This window comes from Lutra lutra, chromosome 1 (assembly GCF_902655055.1).
Source record: "Lutra lutra chromosome 1, mLutLut1.2, whole genome shotgun sequence".
NCBI classification, from domain to species: domain Eukaryota; kingdom Metazoa; phylum Chordata; class Mammalia; order Carnivora; family Mustelidae; genus Lutra; species Lutra lutra.
The window spans coordinates 43338864-43356325 of NC_062278.1; the positions used below are offsets into that span (position 1 = coordinate 43338864).

At 36.7% G+C, this 17462-nt stretch overlaps 1 protein-coding gene across 1 annotated transcript in view; it reads right to left on the reverse strand.

The window, feature by feature from the left end:
• PROS1 (protein S) overlaps positions 1 to 17462 on the reverse strand; it is a 66582-nt gene that overhangs the window by 37270 nt on the left and 11850 nt on the right. The window contains exons 2-3 of the mRNA XM_047722455.1: positions 3495 to 3652; positions 183 to 207 (exon numbers count right to left, since the gene is read on the reverse strand). Coding sequence (XP_047578411.1) covers positions 183 to 207; positions 3495 to 3652 — 183 coding nt within the window. The remainder of the gene's footprint in view (positions 1 to 182; positions 208 to 3494; positions 3653 to 17462) is intronic.

Here is a 17462-nt window from a genome sequence, read left to right on the forward strand (position 1 = left end):
ATTTCAAATTTGCTTACATGTCCTTAAATAAAAGGACAGCAAGACTGCTTATAAAATGAACTCTTATGCCCAAGGCTAATTAAATTATATTGGATGGAATAGATGAGTGAAAGATTGGACTTGATCAAATCTAAATTCCCTTCTATTTCTATGATTATATGATTGAGATTCTTTGAACTTACCTAAATATTTTGGATAAAAATAATCCTAGAAAGAAAGAAAAAACAAAATGTATTTTAGCAAGCCTAAATTTCACTAAATAGTTAAAACTTAATTTTATAATGTGTTTTATATTAAATATGCCAATATATTACATATAATTATCATTTCCACATTACAATATTCTTGCTATACTAAAATATGCCAGGAGTAGATAACTAATAACTAAGCCAACATGACACTTAGCTTAAATCAATATTGAGCAATAAAATCATGTCACAAAAGCTTCCAATCTGAAAACAGGTTCTACTAAAGATGTTACATGCAATATATGCTATTTGTAAATTCTTTAATTTTTCCATAATGATCAGATACCTGAGGGTTTTGGAGGGGAGAGGGGGTGGGGGGATGGGTGAGCCTGATGATGGGTATTATGGAGGGCACATACTGCATGGAGCACTGGGTGTGGTGCATAAACAATGAATTTTGGAACACTGAAAAGAAATAAAATAAAATAAAATGGAAAAAAAAATCAGATACCCATTTGACACATTTCATGTCATGCTGATTACACATGCCACATTTAATGTTGAATAGACGTGACATAATTTGAAGTGAATTAAACTGAACATTCATCTTTTAGCATTTTACTTACATGTAATACCTTATTATAAATTGGTTATGTACCAAAAGTTTGCCTGTAAATCGGTAATTTTGACTAAGGAATGTACTTTTCCAAAGGGAGAAAAATGTTAAAAATGATTTCTGAAGGTAAGGTTCTTAGGCTGGTTCCCCAAAGCCTTCTTAGGCCATAATATATCTAATGTGTAACATTAATAGCACAAGAATACCTCACAAGAAACCAGTGTTTCTAAATAAAAACATACTCAAGTAAGGAATATACTTCATCCAGTACAGAGCCAAAGTCACTCTTGCCTTCTCTCGCATATAAACCTAAACAACAGCTGTCCACTCATTTATAAGGGTGGGATCTCCCACCAAGTAATTCGAACACTGGTGTTTTCTTCTACAGAACAAAAGCCAGGAAGACAAGCAACAATGAATGGGTTCAAAAGGAGACGATATGAATGTGAAAGGAAGATATTAGGTACAGCAGGGAGTGTGGACTAGGATATTAGGGATGTGGACAGGGAGAGAATGGGGCAGGATAGAAAATGAGAAGCAGGGGCACCTGGGTGGCTCAGTTGGTTGGGCGTCTGCCTTCAGCTTGGGTCATGGTCTCTGGGTCCTGGGATCGAGTCCCATGTCAGGCACCCACTCAGCAGGGAGTCTGCTTCTCCCTCTCCATCTACCTCTCCCTCAGACCCCCTCCTCCGTTCATGCTCTCTCTCACTCTCTCTCAAATAAATACATAAAATCTTTAAAAAAAAAATGAGAAGCAGTCACAAATGTTTCTTTTTCCCTTGCCTTTCATTTCTCCCATTTTTTCTTTACTCCCTCTGTCATCTTTCTCTTTTTATATGAGATCAATGTCAAAAAGTGAAGGGAAGGAAGCAAATAAATGAGTTTCCCTTCTCCACTACTTCCCTGCCTCTCCACTATGGTCTTCTACCTCACTCTTCATTTGCCATTCAGTGACTAAGCTACCAGAACATACCTACAATGTTAGAAATATATACTCAGGTATTTATGGGCCATGTAAGAATATGATATCTTAGGGATGTAGGCTTGCCTTAAATGATCCAGCGAAACAAAACTAAAATTAGACTGGGTGGAGTTGAGAATAGGCAAAACAAGAATGGTGATTGCTGATAACTGCTTAAGTCTGGGGAGGTATATGGGGGTTTATCATACTGTTCTGACTACTGTGGTATATATTTAAATTTCTATAATAAATAATATTATATTATACTGTATTATAAATGTGTATATAGGGGCGCCTGGGTGGCTCAGTGGGTTAAGCCGCTGCCTTCGGCTCAGGTCATGATCTCAGGGTCCTGGGATCGAGCCCCGCATCGGGCTCTCTGCTCAGCAGGGAGCCTGCTTCCTCCTCTCTCTCTGCCTGCCTCTCTGCCTGCTTGTGATCTCTCTCTGTCAAATAAATAAATAAAAATCTTTTAAATAAATAAATAAATAAATAAATGTGTATATATATATTATATACATATAACATATATATGTATCCTACACAATAAGAGTACTAATCTGCTATATATTGTGAAATAATAAAATATTTTGTCTTGTCAATTGCTTATCCACAAAAAGCCACAAAACTCGCTCAATCCTGCAGAGTATCAATTCTTTGGTACCTTGGAAAAAATATTCTTTGAACCTAAGTAGAGTGAAAAGGATTAAAGAGGATCTCTGGAAAACACAAGTTGTTACTGTCTTGAGCAAGTTCTCTAACTATAGACAAATGTTCCTGCTCATTATCTTTCATCTAGTCTCATGGTCCCAGAAGCCATGGCTGAGCTAAAGGAGCTACTTTGTATTTGCTTTCTTCCTCATTTCCTTTGGGTTACATAGTTCATATCAGGAAAAAATATCTGAGGTAACGCTGAAGGTTATCAGATTTGAATTCTCAAGGTCAACTTTATCCTAATTTTTAGAGGCACTATTTATAATCCTGTTTTCCACAGGGCATATTAGAAAACATCCTTCCCTAGGAAAATTAGGAGACTAAAGACAAGGTCTGGGGTCCCATGTTTCTGTATGATATTTAGTGGTCTTTATGATTAAATTCTTCTAGACTAACTTGGAAAAATTTATACATTAAATTTATAAATTCTAACCCCAGGAATTAGTGATCATATTAAGTGGGTTCAGGAAACTTCCCAAGGCTTTATGGGAAAAAAATCTACTTCAAGAATATGGTACTATAATGAATTCTTTCATAAGCAATCACTGAGTACCTATGATATACCAAGCTCTGGATTAGGTAGCATTGTCTTCTAAAGCCTGGTTAAAAATGCCAACAGAGAGATCTAATGAGGTATAGTGATAATACAGTCACACACACACACACCTTATACTTGAGATACCTTCTTCTCCATATACCTAATACTACCAAATTCCAATTGGGAAAAAAAATTACTTGCAAACCATGAGATCAAGACAACTTGCTGATAATGAAGTATACCCAAATTATAGTTCGGCTAGTGCATAATGCTTTGGCAGTAGTATCTTCCTAACAAGCCCACTTTTCTCTGAAGTTACTTTCTTCTGAAATGCTTCAGTGGTTACATGTAGAAGGCAATATACACAATCATTAATTTTAAAAAGGAACACAAGGGAACACAGACTCAAGCTGGAAATGTTCAGTCTTTCATTGTATGTCTAGGTATGCTAACTTACTAGATTTCATTCATTCTTACCGTTTCAGGGTCATTTTCAAAGATCTCCCTGGCTTCTTCCTTATTGCATAATTCTTCAATGCATTCTCTTTCAAGATTACCCTTTTTGGTTTCTTCAAACATAGAATTTGCACGGCGTTTCCTAACCAGAACTTGTGAAGCGTCCTGCTTTGACAAAACTGAAGGAAAAAAATGTTTTTATAAGTAAGCTTTTCATTTCTCCATCTATAATATGGTATTTTATTAAATAAGTGAGAATTAAAATCATTGTCTAATTGTGAACTGCATAACATTTAGAATTAGTATAGGAAAATTGAGAAGAGAAATATGCAGATACATAAGCACTTTGATTAACTCAAAGAGCAGGTTTGGTGAGCAAGTTATAGCACTTGTATAATGATCTTCACAAATCATACAAGTTCACGCATGAGGCCAAACAAACCAGACAATATTTAATGTTTACCTTATTATGACTACACTGGGAAAAAGCAGCATGCTGAAACAACTGTATCAAAAGTTATAGCCACACATCTTTAAAGTTAGAGTAATAAGCTTTCTTAATTTTACTGGAAAACCACATGACCTCTGTAAAGATAGAGCAATGTGGGAGTACAGCCTAATCAGCTATTTAAAAGATACTTGATGACCTAAAACATTTGATTTATTCACAAAAGGGAAAATAAAGATCTTTGGGAAAAGGAAGATCATGTGCAAAGCACAAAATACAGAAGGCAAAGAGAAAAAACTTGGTAATATCAACTGCATAACAAATTTCAAACAGCTAAGTAGCAACAATAAAAATTACAAAGTTCAACATCAAGTGATAGGCTGGAAGAAAACATTTCATGATACAGACTGGAAAAAGATTACATTCAAAATGTATAAACAGGGGCGCCCGGGTGGCTCAGTGGGTTAAAGCCTCTGCCTTTGGCTCAGGTCATGATCTCAGGGTCCTGGGATTGAGCCCCGCATTGGGCTCTCTGCTCAGCGGGGAGCCTGCTTCCCTCTCTCTCTCTCTCTGCCTGCCTCTCTGCCTACTTGTGATCTCTCTCTCTCTGTCAAACAAATAAAATCTTTAAAAAAAAATGTATAAACAGGGCGCCTGGGTGGCTCAGTGGGTTAAGCCTCTGCCTTCGGCTCAAGTCATGATCTCAGGGTCCTGGAATCGAGTCCCACATCGGGCTCTCTGCTTGGTGGGCAGCCTGCTTCCTCCTCTCTCTCTCTCTGCCTCTCTGCCTACTTCTGATCTCATTCTGTCAAATAAATAAATAAAATCTTTAAAAAATGTATAAACAACTTTTGCAAATTAAAATAATAATAATAATAAACCAATGAATAATAATAATGTGTGCAAGATTAAATACAAAATAATATAAAGAAAATATAAAGAAAACACTATAATCAAAATCATACAAACATCACTGAAGACGAAAATAAAAATGACCAATAAACATGTGAAAAGACGTTCACTACAAATTTTTTAACTAGATTTTGGCCCATTAAAAGTGCACAAACTTAAAGGACTGATAACATCAAGTAATGGCGAGAGTAAGGGGAAACAAGTATTCTTGTATATCAGTGGTGGGAATATATTCTGCTAAGCATTATTTTTTTTTTAAAAGATTTTATTTATTCATTTGACAGAGAGAGATCACAAGTAGGCAGAGAGGCAGGCAGAGAGAGAGGAAGAAGCAGGCTTCTGAGCAGAGAGCCCAATGCGGGGCTCGATCCCAGGACCCTGAGATCATGACCTGAGCCGAAGGCAGCGGCTTAACCCGCTGAGCCTCCCAGGTGCCCCTGCTAAGCATTATTTTAAGGTCATCTGGTAGTAGCTGAAAATTTAAGGCACACGTACTCTTCAATTCAACAATTCTGCTTCTGAGGATGTCGTGCAGATATGTACCTATGCTGGAAAAGGTGTATATAGAATGTTTGTTGAAAAACTGCAATATCAAAAAATTAAAAACAATCTAAATAACTCTCAAAAAGGTAATGGAAAAATAAACTATAGTACATCTGTGCTGTGGGATTATATGCACCTATCAAAGAAAAGGAACATATTTCTCTATCGAAGATCTTCAAAATATATTATTAAATTAAAAATGAAAATTGTAGAATGTCATACTATCACATAACCCTATGTATATCAGGCATACTTGTAGATATGTATATATCATGTGGACAGATACACAGAAAATAGTTTGGAAAGACACTCAAACTACTGATTGCAATTATGTTTGAAGAAAAGAATGGACAGTATGAAGCTTTGGCTTTATTGTTTTAGCATATAAACAACATTATTTCTTTTAACAACATAATTTTTAATGAAACTTTTTAAAAGCAAAAATAAAACCTAGGGGCGCCTGGGTGGCTCAGTGGGTTAAGCCTCTGCCTTTGGGTCAGGTCATGATCCCAGGGTCCTGGGATCGAGCTCCGCATCGGGCTCTCTGCTCAGCAGGGAGTCTGCTTCCTCCTTTCTCTCTGCCTGCCTCTCTGCCTACTTGTGATCTCTATCAAATAAATAAATAAAATCTTTAAAAAAAAAAACCTAAAAAAATTTTTAAATCCTGATTTAAACCACAATAGTGCTTTCACTAAGATAATCAAGTAATATAAACAGATAAATCTGTTTTTCTCTTTTTTATCTTATTACCTGGAAAAAAGATGACAATAGAAGGAAGAAAAAGAAAAGCAAAAGGACTAATTAATCAAGTCACCATAATTATTAGCTGAGTAACTGAACATCTTTCAAGAGTGTAGTAAGTAAAGTTACTTTATTTCTCCTACTTGCCAAAACAGAAGTTTAAATGTGATGACTAACTAAATAAATAGTGTTCGGGTTATATTTTTAACCCTATGTCTTACCATCTTTATCTCTGTTCATTACTAAGATCAAGATTAAATCAAGGCTGTGTGTGTCCAACAGATGTTGTTCTGTGAGCACATTACCTGCCAGACGTATTATTGACTGATAAATGGTAGCCCTATCCACAGTGGAAGAATCTGACACGGTCAGTTATCTCATTTATCTGAAGTAGTTTTAAGGATGCTACTTTATAATAAATATAGCAAAAATTGAACCCTTCTGAAGCTCAAAGCAAATATGTATCTTTCTGGGGAAAACAATAACATCTTTCTCTGAAAGATAAATACAGTGATGCAATAACAAAAAAAAATCAATGTCAAATGCACTTAGAAAACTAACCATTAACATCACTCTTTTGCATTTCTTTCTTATGGAATATTAAGTTTTGGAATTTAGATATTAATATTGACATTTAAGTATATCTCTTCCCCTACAAGTGACCACTGCAGGACACAGACCATGTTTGATAACACGAACAATATTCACACTGCAAGAGGAAGTTCTCAAGTATCCAGAGAGAACTAAGGCAAACATTTAGAGGAAGGCTCACATAAATTCATAGGAGAAGAAAACAAAATGGCTGCCATCATTTTATAAAAGATGAAATGCACATAAAGAGCCTGCAGGATAGTTGCCCTGAATTATGAAGAATAGCAAAATTAGGACTTAGATCCCAATGTACAGATCCCAAGGTACAGATTACTATTTGCTGTTTCTCAAAAAACAGGCTTCATTTTCTCCACTGATTAGAGGAATCTTAAAAAGGAAAACTCTTACACCTCTACCCTAAAAGATAACGAAGTTAACAATAAAAACCTAACTTTGTCTAAATTTGAATGCTTATGTTTTATTTCATCTAGGTTCAAGCCAATAATGTTTTAGATTGGCAAGGTACTTAATAATTTTCAATGTGTATATTATTTCATTTGATCATCACATAAATAATGCCATAAGTCAGAGGACAGATTTATCATCCCCACTTTCCTTGAGTTACTTGAAGAAAATGAAGCTGAAAGAGCTTATATGATTTGGCCCAAGCCCATAGAGCTAGGATGTGCTGCTAATGGACAAGAATTTAAATATACCCATCCTCCTAATCCAGTGTTCTTTCTTCTCTATACCTGCCACTCAAATGCCAACAATGTATTTGATTAAAAAAAAAAAAAAAAAAGCTATGTGGTTGTGGCATGGACAAGTTTGATATCTTAACTAAGACATTTACCGTCCTATAGGAAATAAACCCACCCATTTAATAAGTGTGCTTTCAAAGGAATCTACTATTCCTTGTCAAAAAAAAATACAAATATGACATAACAGATCCAAATTAAGAATTACAGAACTGTAGAATGACAAAACTATGTGGGTTAGAAGTGCTTTTACCGGCTGCCTCAGTCTATCTACCCAAAAGCATCCACCCTGCTGCACTGCAGGAATGTCCCCAAAGTTCCATTATTTATCGTAAGAGTCATGGTATATAAGCAAGTAATGTCCTTTTTACATTATCTCCATTAATACTAATCACAAATGTTCTAAGTAGACAGTAATTTTACCATGTTATGCATGAACAAATGACAACTCCAGGAGGTTGAGTCAACCTTACCAAGTTCACACAGTTGGGAACAGAAGCCTGCCTCCAAAACCCATTTTCCTTTTACTACACTGTCACTTCTTTCCTACACTGTCTCTAATCACTTGTTTTACTTCTTTGGATTAAGAGGTTTTTCAAGAAAGTTTGTTAAAGCCCGAGTATGTTGCTTGAAAAGTGTTACCTTCAGGTTCATAGTTTAGGTATAACGTTTAGTTATGAGTTTTTCAAGTTAGAAGAATTACTTAACTATTTACACTGTTAACTTATCTAAGTTCTCCCTCTTCAAAATAGTGACCATAGCAGGTTGAACAATTATGTCAGTAACATAACCACTGTTGAAACACGAACTAAAACTCCTTTTTGAAGTTGTCTTAACAGCTTTCATACGTTCCCTTCAATATTTTCTGTGGGGACAAATCTTTGGTTTTTTGAGCATAAGATTTGTCTTATCTTCAAAAAAGTCACTTATTGTCACTGGTACTTCATAAAAGCAGACATAATAAAGATAGTGGGGTTAACACTGTCTCTGGTCAGAGGAAAATTTCCCAGTGTGTTCAATTCAGTTCCATCTGGTCCTTTCCCAAGACCCTCTTCTCCCACTGAAGTGTTAAAACTTGCTACTCTGTCCAGGGCGGTGGTTAGGACCAAGGATCTGCAGTTTGCCCATTACTGATTAGAGGAGAATGAGGTTGCCAACGAAGGAGATCTAAGCTTTGGGATAGTCCATCCTCTGAATCTTTGCCATTCTGCTCTTTTGTCCTTTGCCAAAATGGTTCTTACATTCCTCCTTCCAAAGCTCTTCTCTTTTATAGTTTGCCTTCTGTCTTTTTCCCAGGCCCTACTTGTCTGGCATCCCAAGAATGAAAAACGACTCCTAAAAAAATGTGTCTGAGAAGAAAATCTCCCACTAGCATTTGGGTTGGCAGGGTGTTTGAATCTTTCGTTTCTGCTTCAGTGTGGGACAAAGCAGGGGGAATTGTTTTCAATGTACAAATAGAACTAGATAATAGTTTGAGATGTAATTGTGCTTCACGTGTGTCAACTGTTGAACTGGAATGTTTCCTTCAGTTCAAGTCTGAAGAAAAATAGAACTGCATGTAATACAGAAACACCATTAACTAGTAATGATGGGAAAATATATGTCCAGAAATTACCAACTATATTTAAAATAATCACATAGTAATCAAACGTAAAATCTTTCATTTTATTCATAAAGATTTCTACCACAGAAGACTTCTAATTGAGGAGGAATATTTAAAAATGTGAGGATTGCGGGTGCCTGGGTGGCTCAGCCGGTTGAGCCTCTGCCTTCAGCTCAGGTCATGATCCCAGAGTCCTGGGATCGAGTCCCACATCGGGCTCTCTGCTCAGCAGGGAGCCTGCTTCCCCTCCCCTCTCTCTCTGCCTACTTGTGATCTCTCTGTCTGTCAAATAAATAAATAAAATATTTTTTTTAAAAATGTGAGGATTGCAAGGACTATGAAAACAAAAAGACAGATTTTTAATTAAGCGTTTGTTGGCCTATATAATTATTATCAATTTTTGGAGAAGTTTATGTCAGTCTTCAGAAAGAAATGCCAATGTCTGGATGCATGTTACACGTAAATCTTTTTTAAGTTAATTTTTTAAAGAGAACTATTATACTTGCTTTTCTCTAAAGTTCTTACTTTTGTTTATATTGAAGACTAGGCTGCTGAGCAACTGATTCTTATATTACTATGTTAAAGGTTGGGAAAGTATTAGAAAAAGTATTCTCTAGGTGTGAACTATGTATGAAAGTATGCATCCATTCTTCAAGAGGACTAAGCAGTTAAATAGACTGATGAGAAATTCTTTAAAAGAGTCCAAAGTCACGAGGATAGATCTGGGTAAGAATTTAAATCTGGGGGGAAAAAAGAGGAAAGAATCTGAGTTATATGTTGTATATATAAAGGTAGTGAGTCCTAAAACGTTTGGATTAAAAGAGACGAAGGCTGTTACTTATTTAGTAGTAGAAAAGCCATTGGTGCTATTAAAAAAAATGTGACTATCCACCCCCATTCTGGCTGAGCAGGGAAACAATGCCTGAACTGTTTAGCCACAACAGGAGTGACATGGACCTCTCCTTACTGGGAGATTTAATTATAACTTTAATTTACAGTCCCTAGTCTAGAAAAAAAGAATAAATCAAACACTCTGCCTTCGTTTCCCCAAAGTTAAAATCTTGACTGTATCCATAGACAGAGAAAATGGCGCACATCCATTATCCTTTCCAAAACAACAAATACTTCTACCCACAAGACAGAACAGGCAGTTTATTACTCCCTCTCCCCACCCAAAAAAAAAAAAAATAATAAAAAAAAATAAACAAAAACAAAACAAAAAAACCCAAAACACAACATTAATCATTTCTTTCATTTGCTCTGTCTGCTCTCAGTGAGTGATAAATTACAGTACTTCGTTTGAAGGGACTCAGAGCTGATTTTGGCAAGGTATGGAGAGGGATGTTATAGTGTCCTTCCTTCTCAAGATAACTACACTGCATACTGACTACCTTCCTGAGGCTCTAGCAAGGAGGCCTCCTTTCCGATGAGCAGATCTTTCAAACAGTCAGCTTTCCTTGTCTTTTTCATCTCCGACACACTAGGACACCAGAACAGCATCTGCTTTTGACGTCATGTACCAAGAGGTTACAGCGCAGGAAAAGTTGTGTTTTTGTTCTATTTGACCTATTTGTTAGCATAGCATCAATTAATATTATTAGTTCACTGGCCTGTGTCTGTGTTTATGTTTGGAAAAGCAACAGGCAAACTGTTCCTGGACATTTTGAAAGGCGACAGTGAAAGAGCTGGCCTAATTCTGCACGATCTTACTTCCTTCAATATCTCCCAGATATAAAGCAAGGCTTAGAAACACTGTAGATGCAGCCCCGTTGACTCTTCCGATATATTTTTTTAAGTGCTGATGCGGAAATGAGATTATTTGGAATATTGGTATAGTACTGAATAGGCATTTATAATTCAATTTCTAAATTTCTGCCAGAACCTCAGAATTCCTTGTTGACTTCCTGGCCATAAGACACAGTCTAAATAACAACAGAATAAAATAATTTATTAAGGAGAGGGGAGAAAATGATTGGGATAAGGATTTGGGGAAGAAGGATAAAAAACAAGCAATAAGGAAAAGTACATTTAACATACAGAAACTCAGGCCCACCTTAAAAAAAAATGGCTACAAAGTTAAAAAAATAAATAAAAAACAAAACAAAACAAAAAACCCACTTCTTCCCTTCCACAGTTACAACAATAACAACAAAAAGAACTTGTGTTCTACTTGACAAGGCATATGGACTGAATGTTTGGCATTATGATATGAATGTTTGTGTCCACCTCCCCTAATTTATATGTTCAAGTGGAAATCCCCAGTGTGGCTATACTTGGAAAAAAGGCTTCTAAGGAATAATTAAGGTTAAATGAGGTTATGAGGGTGGGGCCCTAATCCTACAGGATTAATATTTTTATGAGAGGAGACATTAGTGAGCTCTCTCCCTGCAAGCATACAGGCCCTGAGGAAAGGCCATGTGAGAACATAGTAAGAAAGCAAGGTCTACAAGCCAGGAAGGGAGCCCTCCCTAGAAACTGAACTGGTCAGAACTTTCATCTTGGATTCTCCAGCCTCTAGAACTATGAGAAGATAAATTTCTCTTGTTTAAGCCATATAGTCTGTGGTATTTTGTCAGAGCAGTCCAAGCAGACCAATGTACAAGGCAAGGAGGTTAGTGACTATTTTTAGCTGCTCTTTAAAGTTAATGGATAAACTGAAAAACAGAATGGACTACTTCTCTCCCGCCGCAAAAAGGCCACCCCCATTTTTATTCCTATTACATTAAGACAAATTATAAAGAAGTTAATGTTCAATGTTGGCAAAGATGAGAACAAGTAGGCACTCTTTTTTTTCCCCATCTTGCCACTCCTTTTTTTTTTTTTAATTAACATATAATGTATTATGTGCTTCAGGGGTACAGGTCTGTGAATCATCAGTCTTAACACAATTCACAGCACTCACCATAGGACATACCCTCCCCAATGTCCATAACCCAGCCACCCTATCCCTATCCTCCCACCCCCCAGCAACCCTCAGTTTGTTTCCTGAGATTAAGAGTCTCTTATGGTTTTTCTCCCTCCCCGGTCCCATCTTGTTTCATTTTTTTCCCTCCCTTCCTCCCATGAACCTCCGCCCTGCCTCTCAAATTCCTCATATCAGAGATATCATATAATTGTCTTTCTCTGATTGACTTACTTCACTTGGCATAATACCCTCTAGTTCCATCCACGTCGTTGAAAATGGCAGGATTTCATTTCTTTTGATGGCTGCACAGTATTCCATTGTGTGTATGTATGTATGTGTGTGTATATATATATATGTGTGTGTGTGTGTGTATACACACACACACCACCTCTTCTTTATCCATTCATCTGTTGATGGACATCTCGTTTCTTTCCATAGTTTGGCTATTGGGGACATTGCTGCTATAAACATTCAGGTGCACGTGTCCCCTTTGGATCACTACATTTGTATCTTTAGGGTAAATACCTAGTAATGCGATTGCTCTGTCAAAGGGTAGCTCTGTTTTCAACTTTTTGAGGAACCTCCATGCTGTTTTCCAGAGTGGCTGCAGCAGCTTGCATTCCCACAACAGTGTAGAAGGGTTCCCCTTTCTCTGCATCCTCACCAACATCTGTCATTTCCCAACTTGTTAATTTTAGCCATTCTCACTGGTATGAGGTGGTATCTCACTGTGGTTTTGATTTGTAGTTCCCTAATGGCAAGTAATATCGAGCACTTTTTCATGTGTCTGTTGGCCATTTGGATGTCTGTTCATGTCTTCTGCCCATTTCTTGATTGGGTTATTTATTCTTTGGGTGTTGAGTTTAATAAGTTCTTTATAGATTTTTGGATACTAGCCCTTTATCTGATATGTCATTTGCAAATATCTTCTCCCATTCTGTCGGTTGTCTTTTGGTTTTGTTGACAGTTTCCCTTGCTGTGCAAAAGCTTTTGATCTTGATGAAGTCCCAATAGTTCATTTTTGCTGTTGCTTCCCTTGCCATTGGTGATGTTTCTAGAAGAATTTGCTGTGGCTGAGGTTGAAGAGGTTGCTGCCTGTGTTCTCCTCAAGGATTTTGATGGATTCCTGTCTCACAGTGAGGTCTTTCAACTATTTTGAGTCTATTCTTATGTGTGGTGTAAGGAAATGGTCCAGTTTCATTTTCTTCATGTGACTGTCCAATTTTCCCAACACCATTTGTTGAAGAGACTGTCGTTTTCCCATTAGACATTCTCTCCTTCTTTGTTGAAGATTAGGTGACCATAGAGTTGAAGGGCCATTTCTGGGTTCTCTATTCTTTCCATGGATCTATGTGTCTGTTTTTATGCCCAAATCATACTGTCTGGATGATTACAGCTTTGTAACAGGACTTAAAGTCTGGAATTGTGATGCCGCCAAACAAGTAGGCACTCTTAAACCTACTTTTAAATGCAAATTTTCAGGGAGAAATCTAACAATATGTATTCAAAACCTTTAGATATTCAGCTAAACATTCTATTTCTAGGAAATTAATCTGAAGAAATGAACAGGACATATGTAAAGAAATATGTATGAATATGTGCATCACAATATTATTGATATAAACAAAACATTGGAAATAATCTAAATTTCCAACATATGTTTTTGATTAAATATATTATGATGAACATATATGAAGGAAAATTATAATCTATTTTAGTGTGACAGATTTTTTTACAATTTTGTTCACTCACTGTATAGTACATCATTAGTTTTTGATGTAGTGTTCAATGATTCATTAGTTACATATTAACACCTAGTGCACATCACAACATGTGCCCTCAATACCCATCACCCTGTTTACCCCCTCTCCCCCTGCATTCTGAGACCCTCAGATCATTTCCCCAGGTCCACAGTCTCTAATGGTTCATTTCTCTCTCTCTCTGATTTCTCCCCCTTCAGATTTCCTTCCCTTCCCCTGTGGTCCTCCGTGCTATTGCTTATGTTCTGCATATGAGTGAAACCATATGGTAATTGTCTTTCTCTGCTGGAGTTACTTCATTTCACATAATCCTCTTCATTTCTATCCATGTTAATCCTTTCTGATGGCTGAATAATATTCCATTGTATATATGTACTTCATCTTCTTTATCCATTCATCTGTTGAAAGGCTATTGTGGACATTGCTGCTATGAATACTGGGGTGCATGTGCCCCTTCTTTTCACTACATCTATATCTTTGGTGTAAATACCTAGTAGTACAATTGTTGGGTCGTAGGGTAACTCTACTTTTAACATCTTGAGAAACCTTCAAACTGTTTTCCAGAGTGGCTGCATTGCATTCCCACATGTGTAGGAGGGTTCCTTTTTCTCTACATCCTCACCAACATTTGTTGTTTCCTGTTTTGTTAATTTTTGCCATTCTAGCTGGTGTAAGGTGGTAGCTCATTGTGGTTTTGATCTGTATTTCCCTAATGGCTAATAATGGTGAGCATTTTCTCATATGTCTGTCAGCCATTTTTATGTCATCTCTGGAGGAGTGTCTGTTCATGTCTTCTGCCCATTTTTGACTGGGTTATCTGTTTTTTGAGTGTTGAGCTTCAGAAGTTCTTCATCTTGGAAATCAGCCCTCCAACTGTAATGTCATTTGCAAATATCTTCTCCCGTTCCACGGGTTGCCTCTTAGTTTTGTTGACTGTTTCCTTTGCTCTTAGTTTTGTTGACTGTTTCCTTTGCTCTGCAGAAGCTCTTTATCTTGATGAAGTCCCAAAAGTTCATTTTTGCTTTTGTTTCCCTTGCCTTTGGAGACATGTCTTGAAAAAAGTTATTGTGGCCAATGTCAAAGAGGTTACTGCCTATGTTCTCCTCTAGGATTTTGATGGATTCCTGTCTCACATTGAGATCTTTCATCCATTTTGAGTTTATCTTTGTGTATGGTGTAAGGGAATGGTCCAGTTTCCTTCTTCTATATGTAGCTGTCCAATTTTCCCAGCACCACTTATTGAAGAGATTGTCTTTTTTCCATTGGACATTTTCCTGATTTGTTAAAGAGTAGTTGATCATACAGCTGAGGGTCGATTTCTGGAGTCTTATTCTGTTCCACTGGTCTATATGTCTGTTTTTGTGCCAATACCATGCTGTCTTGGTGATCACAACTTTGTAATAATGAAGTCAGGCAACATGACGCCCCCAACTTTGGTATTTACTTTTTTTTTTTTTTTTTTCATTATTCCTGTGGAGATTCAGGGTGTTTTCTGGTTCCATACCAATTTTAGGACTGTTTGTTCCAGCTCTTTAAAAAATGCCAATAGTATTTTAATAGGGATGGCTTGAAAGTATAAATTGTCCCCTGGCAGGATGGACATTTTAACAATGTTTACTCTTCCAGTCCATGAGCATGGAATGTTTTCCCATCTTTTTGTGTCCTCCTCAATTTCTTTCATAAGTGTTCTGTAGTTTCTAAGGTATAGATTCTTTACCTCTTTGGTTAGGTTTATTCCTAGGTATCTTGTGGGTTTTGTTGCTATTGTGAGTGGAACTGATTCCTTAATTTCTCTTTTGACAGTTACATTGTTAGTGTATATAAAAGGAACTGATTTCTGTGCACTGATTTTGTATCCTGCCATATTGCTGAATTGCTGTATGAGTTCTAGTAACTTGGTGGGTGGAGTCTTTGAGGTTTTCCACATAAAATATCATGTTGTCTGCAAGGAGAGAGAGTCTGACTTCTTCTTTGCCTATTTGGATGCCTTATTTCTTTTTGTTGTCTGATTGCTGAGGCTAGTACTTCTAGCACTATACTGAACAACAGTGGTGAGAGTGGGCATCACTGTCATGTTCCTGACCTTAAGGGAAAACTCTCAGCTTTTCCCCATTGATAATGATATTCACTGTGGGCTTTTCATGGATGATCTTATGATATTGAGGACTGTTCCCTCTATCCCTATACTCTGAAAAGTTTTAATCAGGAATGGATGCTGTACTTTGTCAAATGCTTTCTCTGCATTTCTCAGAGGATCATATGTTTCATGTATTTTCTTTTGTTAATATGCTCTATCACATTGATTGATTCATGAATGTTGAACCACCCTTGCATCCCAGAAATAAATCCCACTTGGTCATGGTGAATAATCCTTTCAATGTACTGTTGGATCCTATATGCTAGGATCTTGTTGAGTATTTTGGCATCCATGTTTATCAGGTAGATTGGTCTGTAACTCTCCTTTTTGATGGGGTCTTTGCCTGATTTGGGGATCAGGGTAATGCTGGCCTCATACAAGGAGTTAGAAGTTTTCTTTCTGTTTCTATTTTTTGAAACCGCTTCAGTAGAATAGGTATTATTTCTCCTTTAAATGTTTAGTAGAATTCCCCTGGGAAGCCATCTGGCCCTGGATTTTTGGTTTTTGGGGAGGTTTCTGATTACTACTTCAATTTCATTACTGGTTATTGGCCTATTCAGATCGTCTATTTCTTCCTGTTTCAGTCTTGGTAGTTTGTAAGTTTCCAGGAAGGCATCCATTTCTTCCAGGTTGCTTAATTTGTTGGCATATAGTTGCTGGTAATAATTTCTAATAACTGTTTCTATTTTCTTGGTGGTGTTCATGGTCTCTCCCCTTTCATCCATGATTTTATTAATTTGGGTCCTTTCTCTTTTCTTTTGGGTAAGTGTTGCCAGTTGTTTATTGATTTTATTAATTCTTTCAAAGAACCAGCTCCTAGTTTTGTTGATCTGTTCTACTGTTTTTCTGGTTTCTATTTCATTTATTTCCGGTTTAATCTTTATTATTTTGCTTCTCCTACTTAGTTTAGGTTTTATTTGCTGTTCAGCTCCTTTAGGTATAAGGTTAGTTTGTGCATTTAGAACTTTTCTAATTTTCTGAGAGAGGCTTGGATGGCTATGTACTTTCCTCTTATGATCACCTTTGCTGTATCCCATCAGTTTTGGACTGAAGTGTTTTCATTCTCATTAGTTTCCATGAATTGTTTAAGTTCTTCTCTAATTTCCTGGTTGATCTAATCATTCTTTAGAAGGATGCTCTTTAACTTCCAAGTGTTTGAATTTCTTCCAAATTTTTTCTTGTGATTGAGTTCCAGTTTCAAGGCATTGTGGTCTGATAACATGCAGGGAATAATCTCTGTTATTGTTTGTTATTGCCTGAGACCTGATCTGTGACCTAGTATGTGGTCTATTTTGGAGAAAGTTCTATGTGCATTCGAGAAGAATGAGTATTCTGATGTTTTAGGGTGGGATATTCTGTATATATCTACGAAGTCCATCTGGTCCAATATGTCATTCAAAGCTCTTCTGTCTTTGTCGATCTTCTTTTAGATGATCTGTCCAATGCTGAGAGTGGAGTGTTAAAATCTCCTACTATTAATGTATTATTGTTGATTTGATTCTTTATTTTGGTTAACAGCTGGCTTATACAATTGACTGCTTCCATGTTGGGGTCATAGATATTTACAACTGTTACATTTCTTGTTGGATAG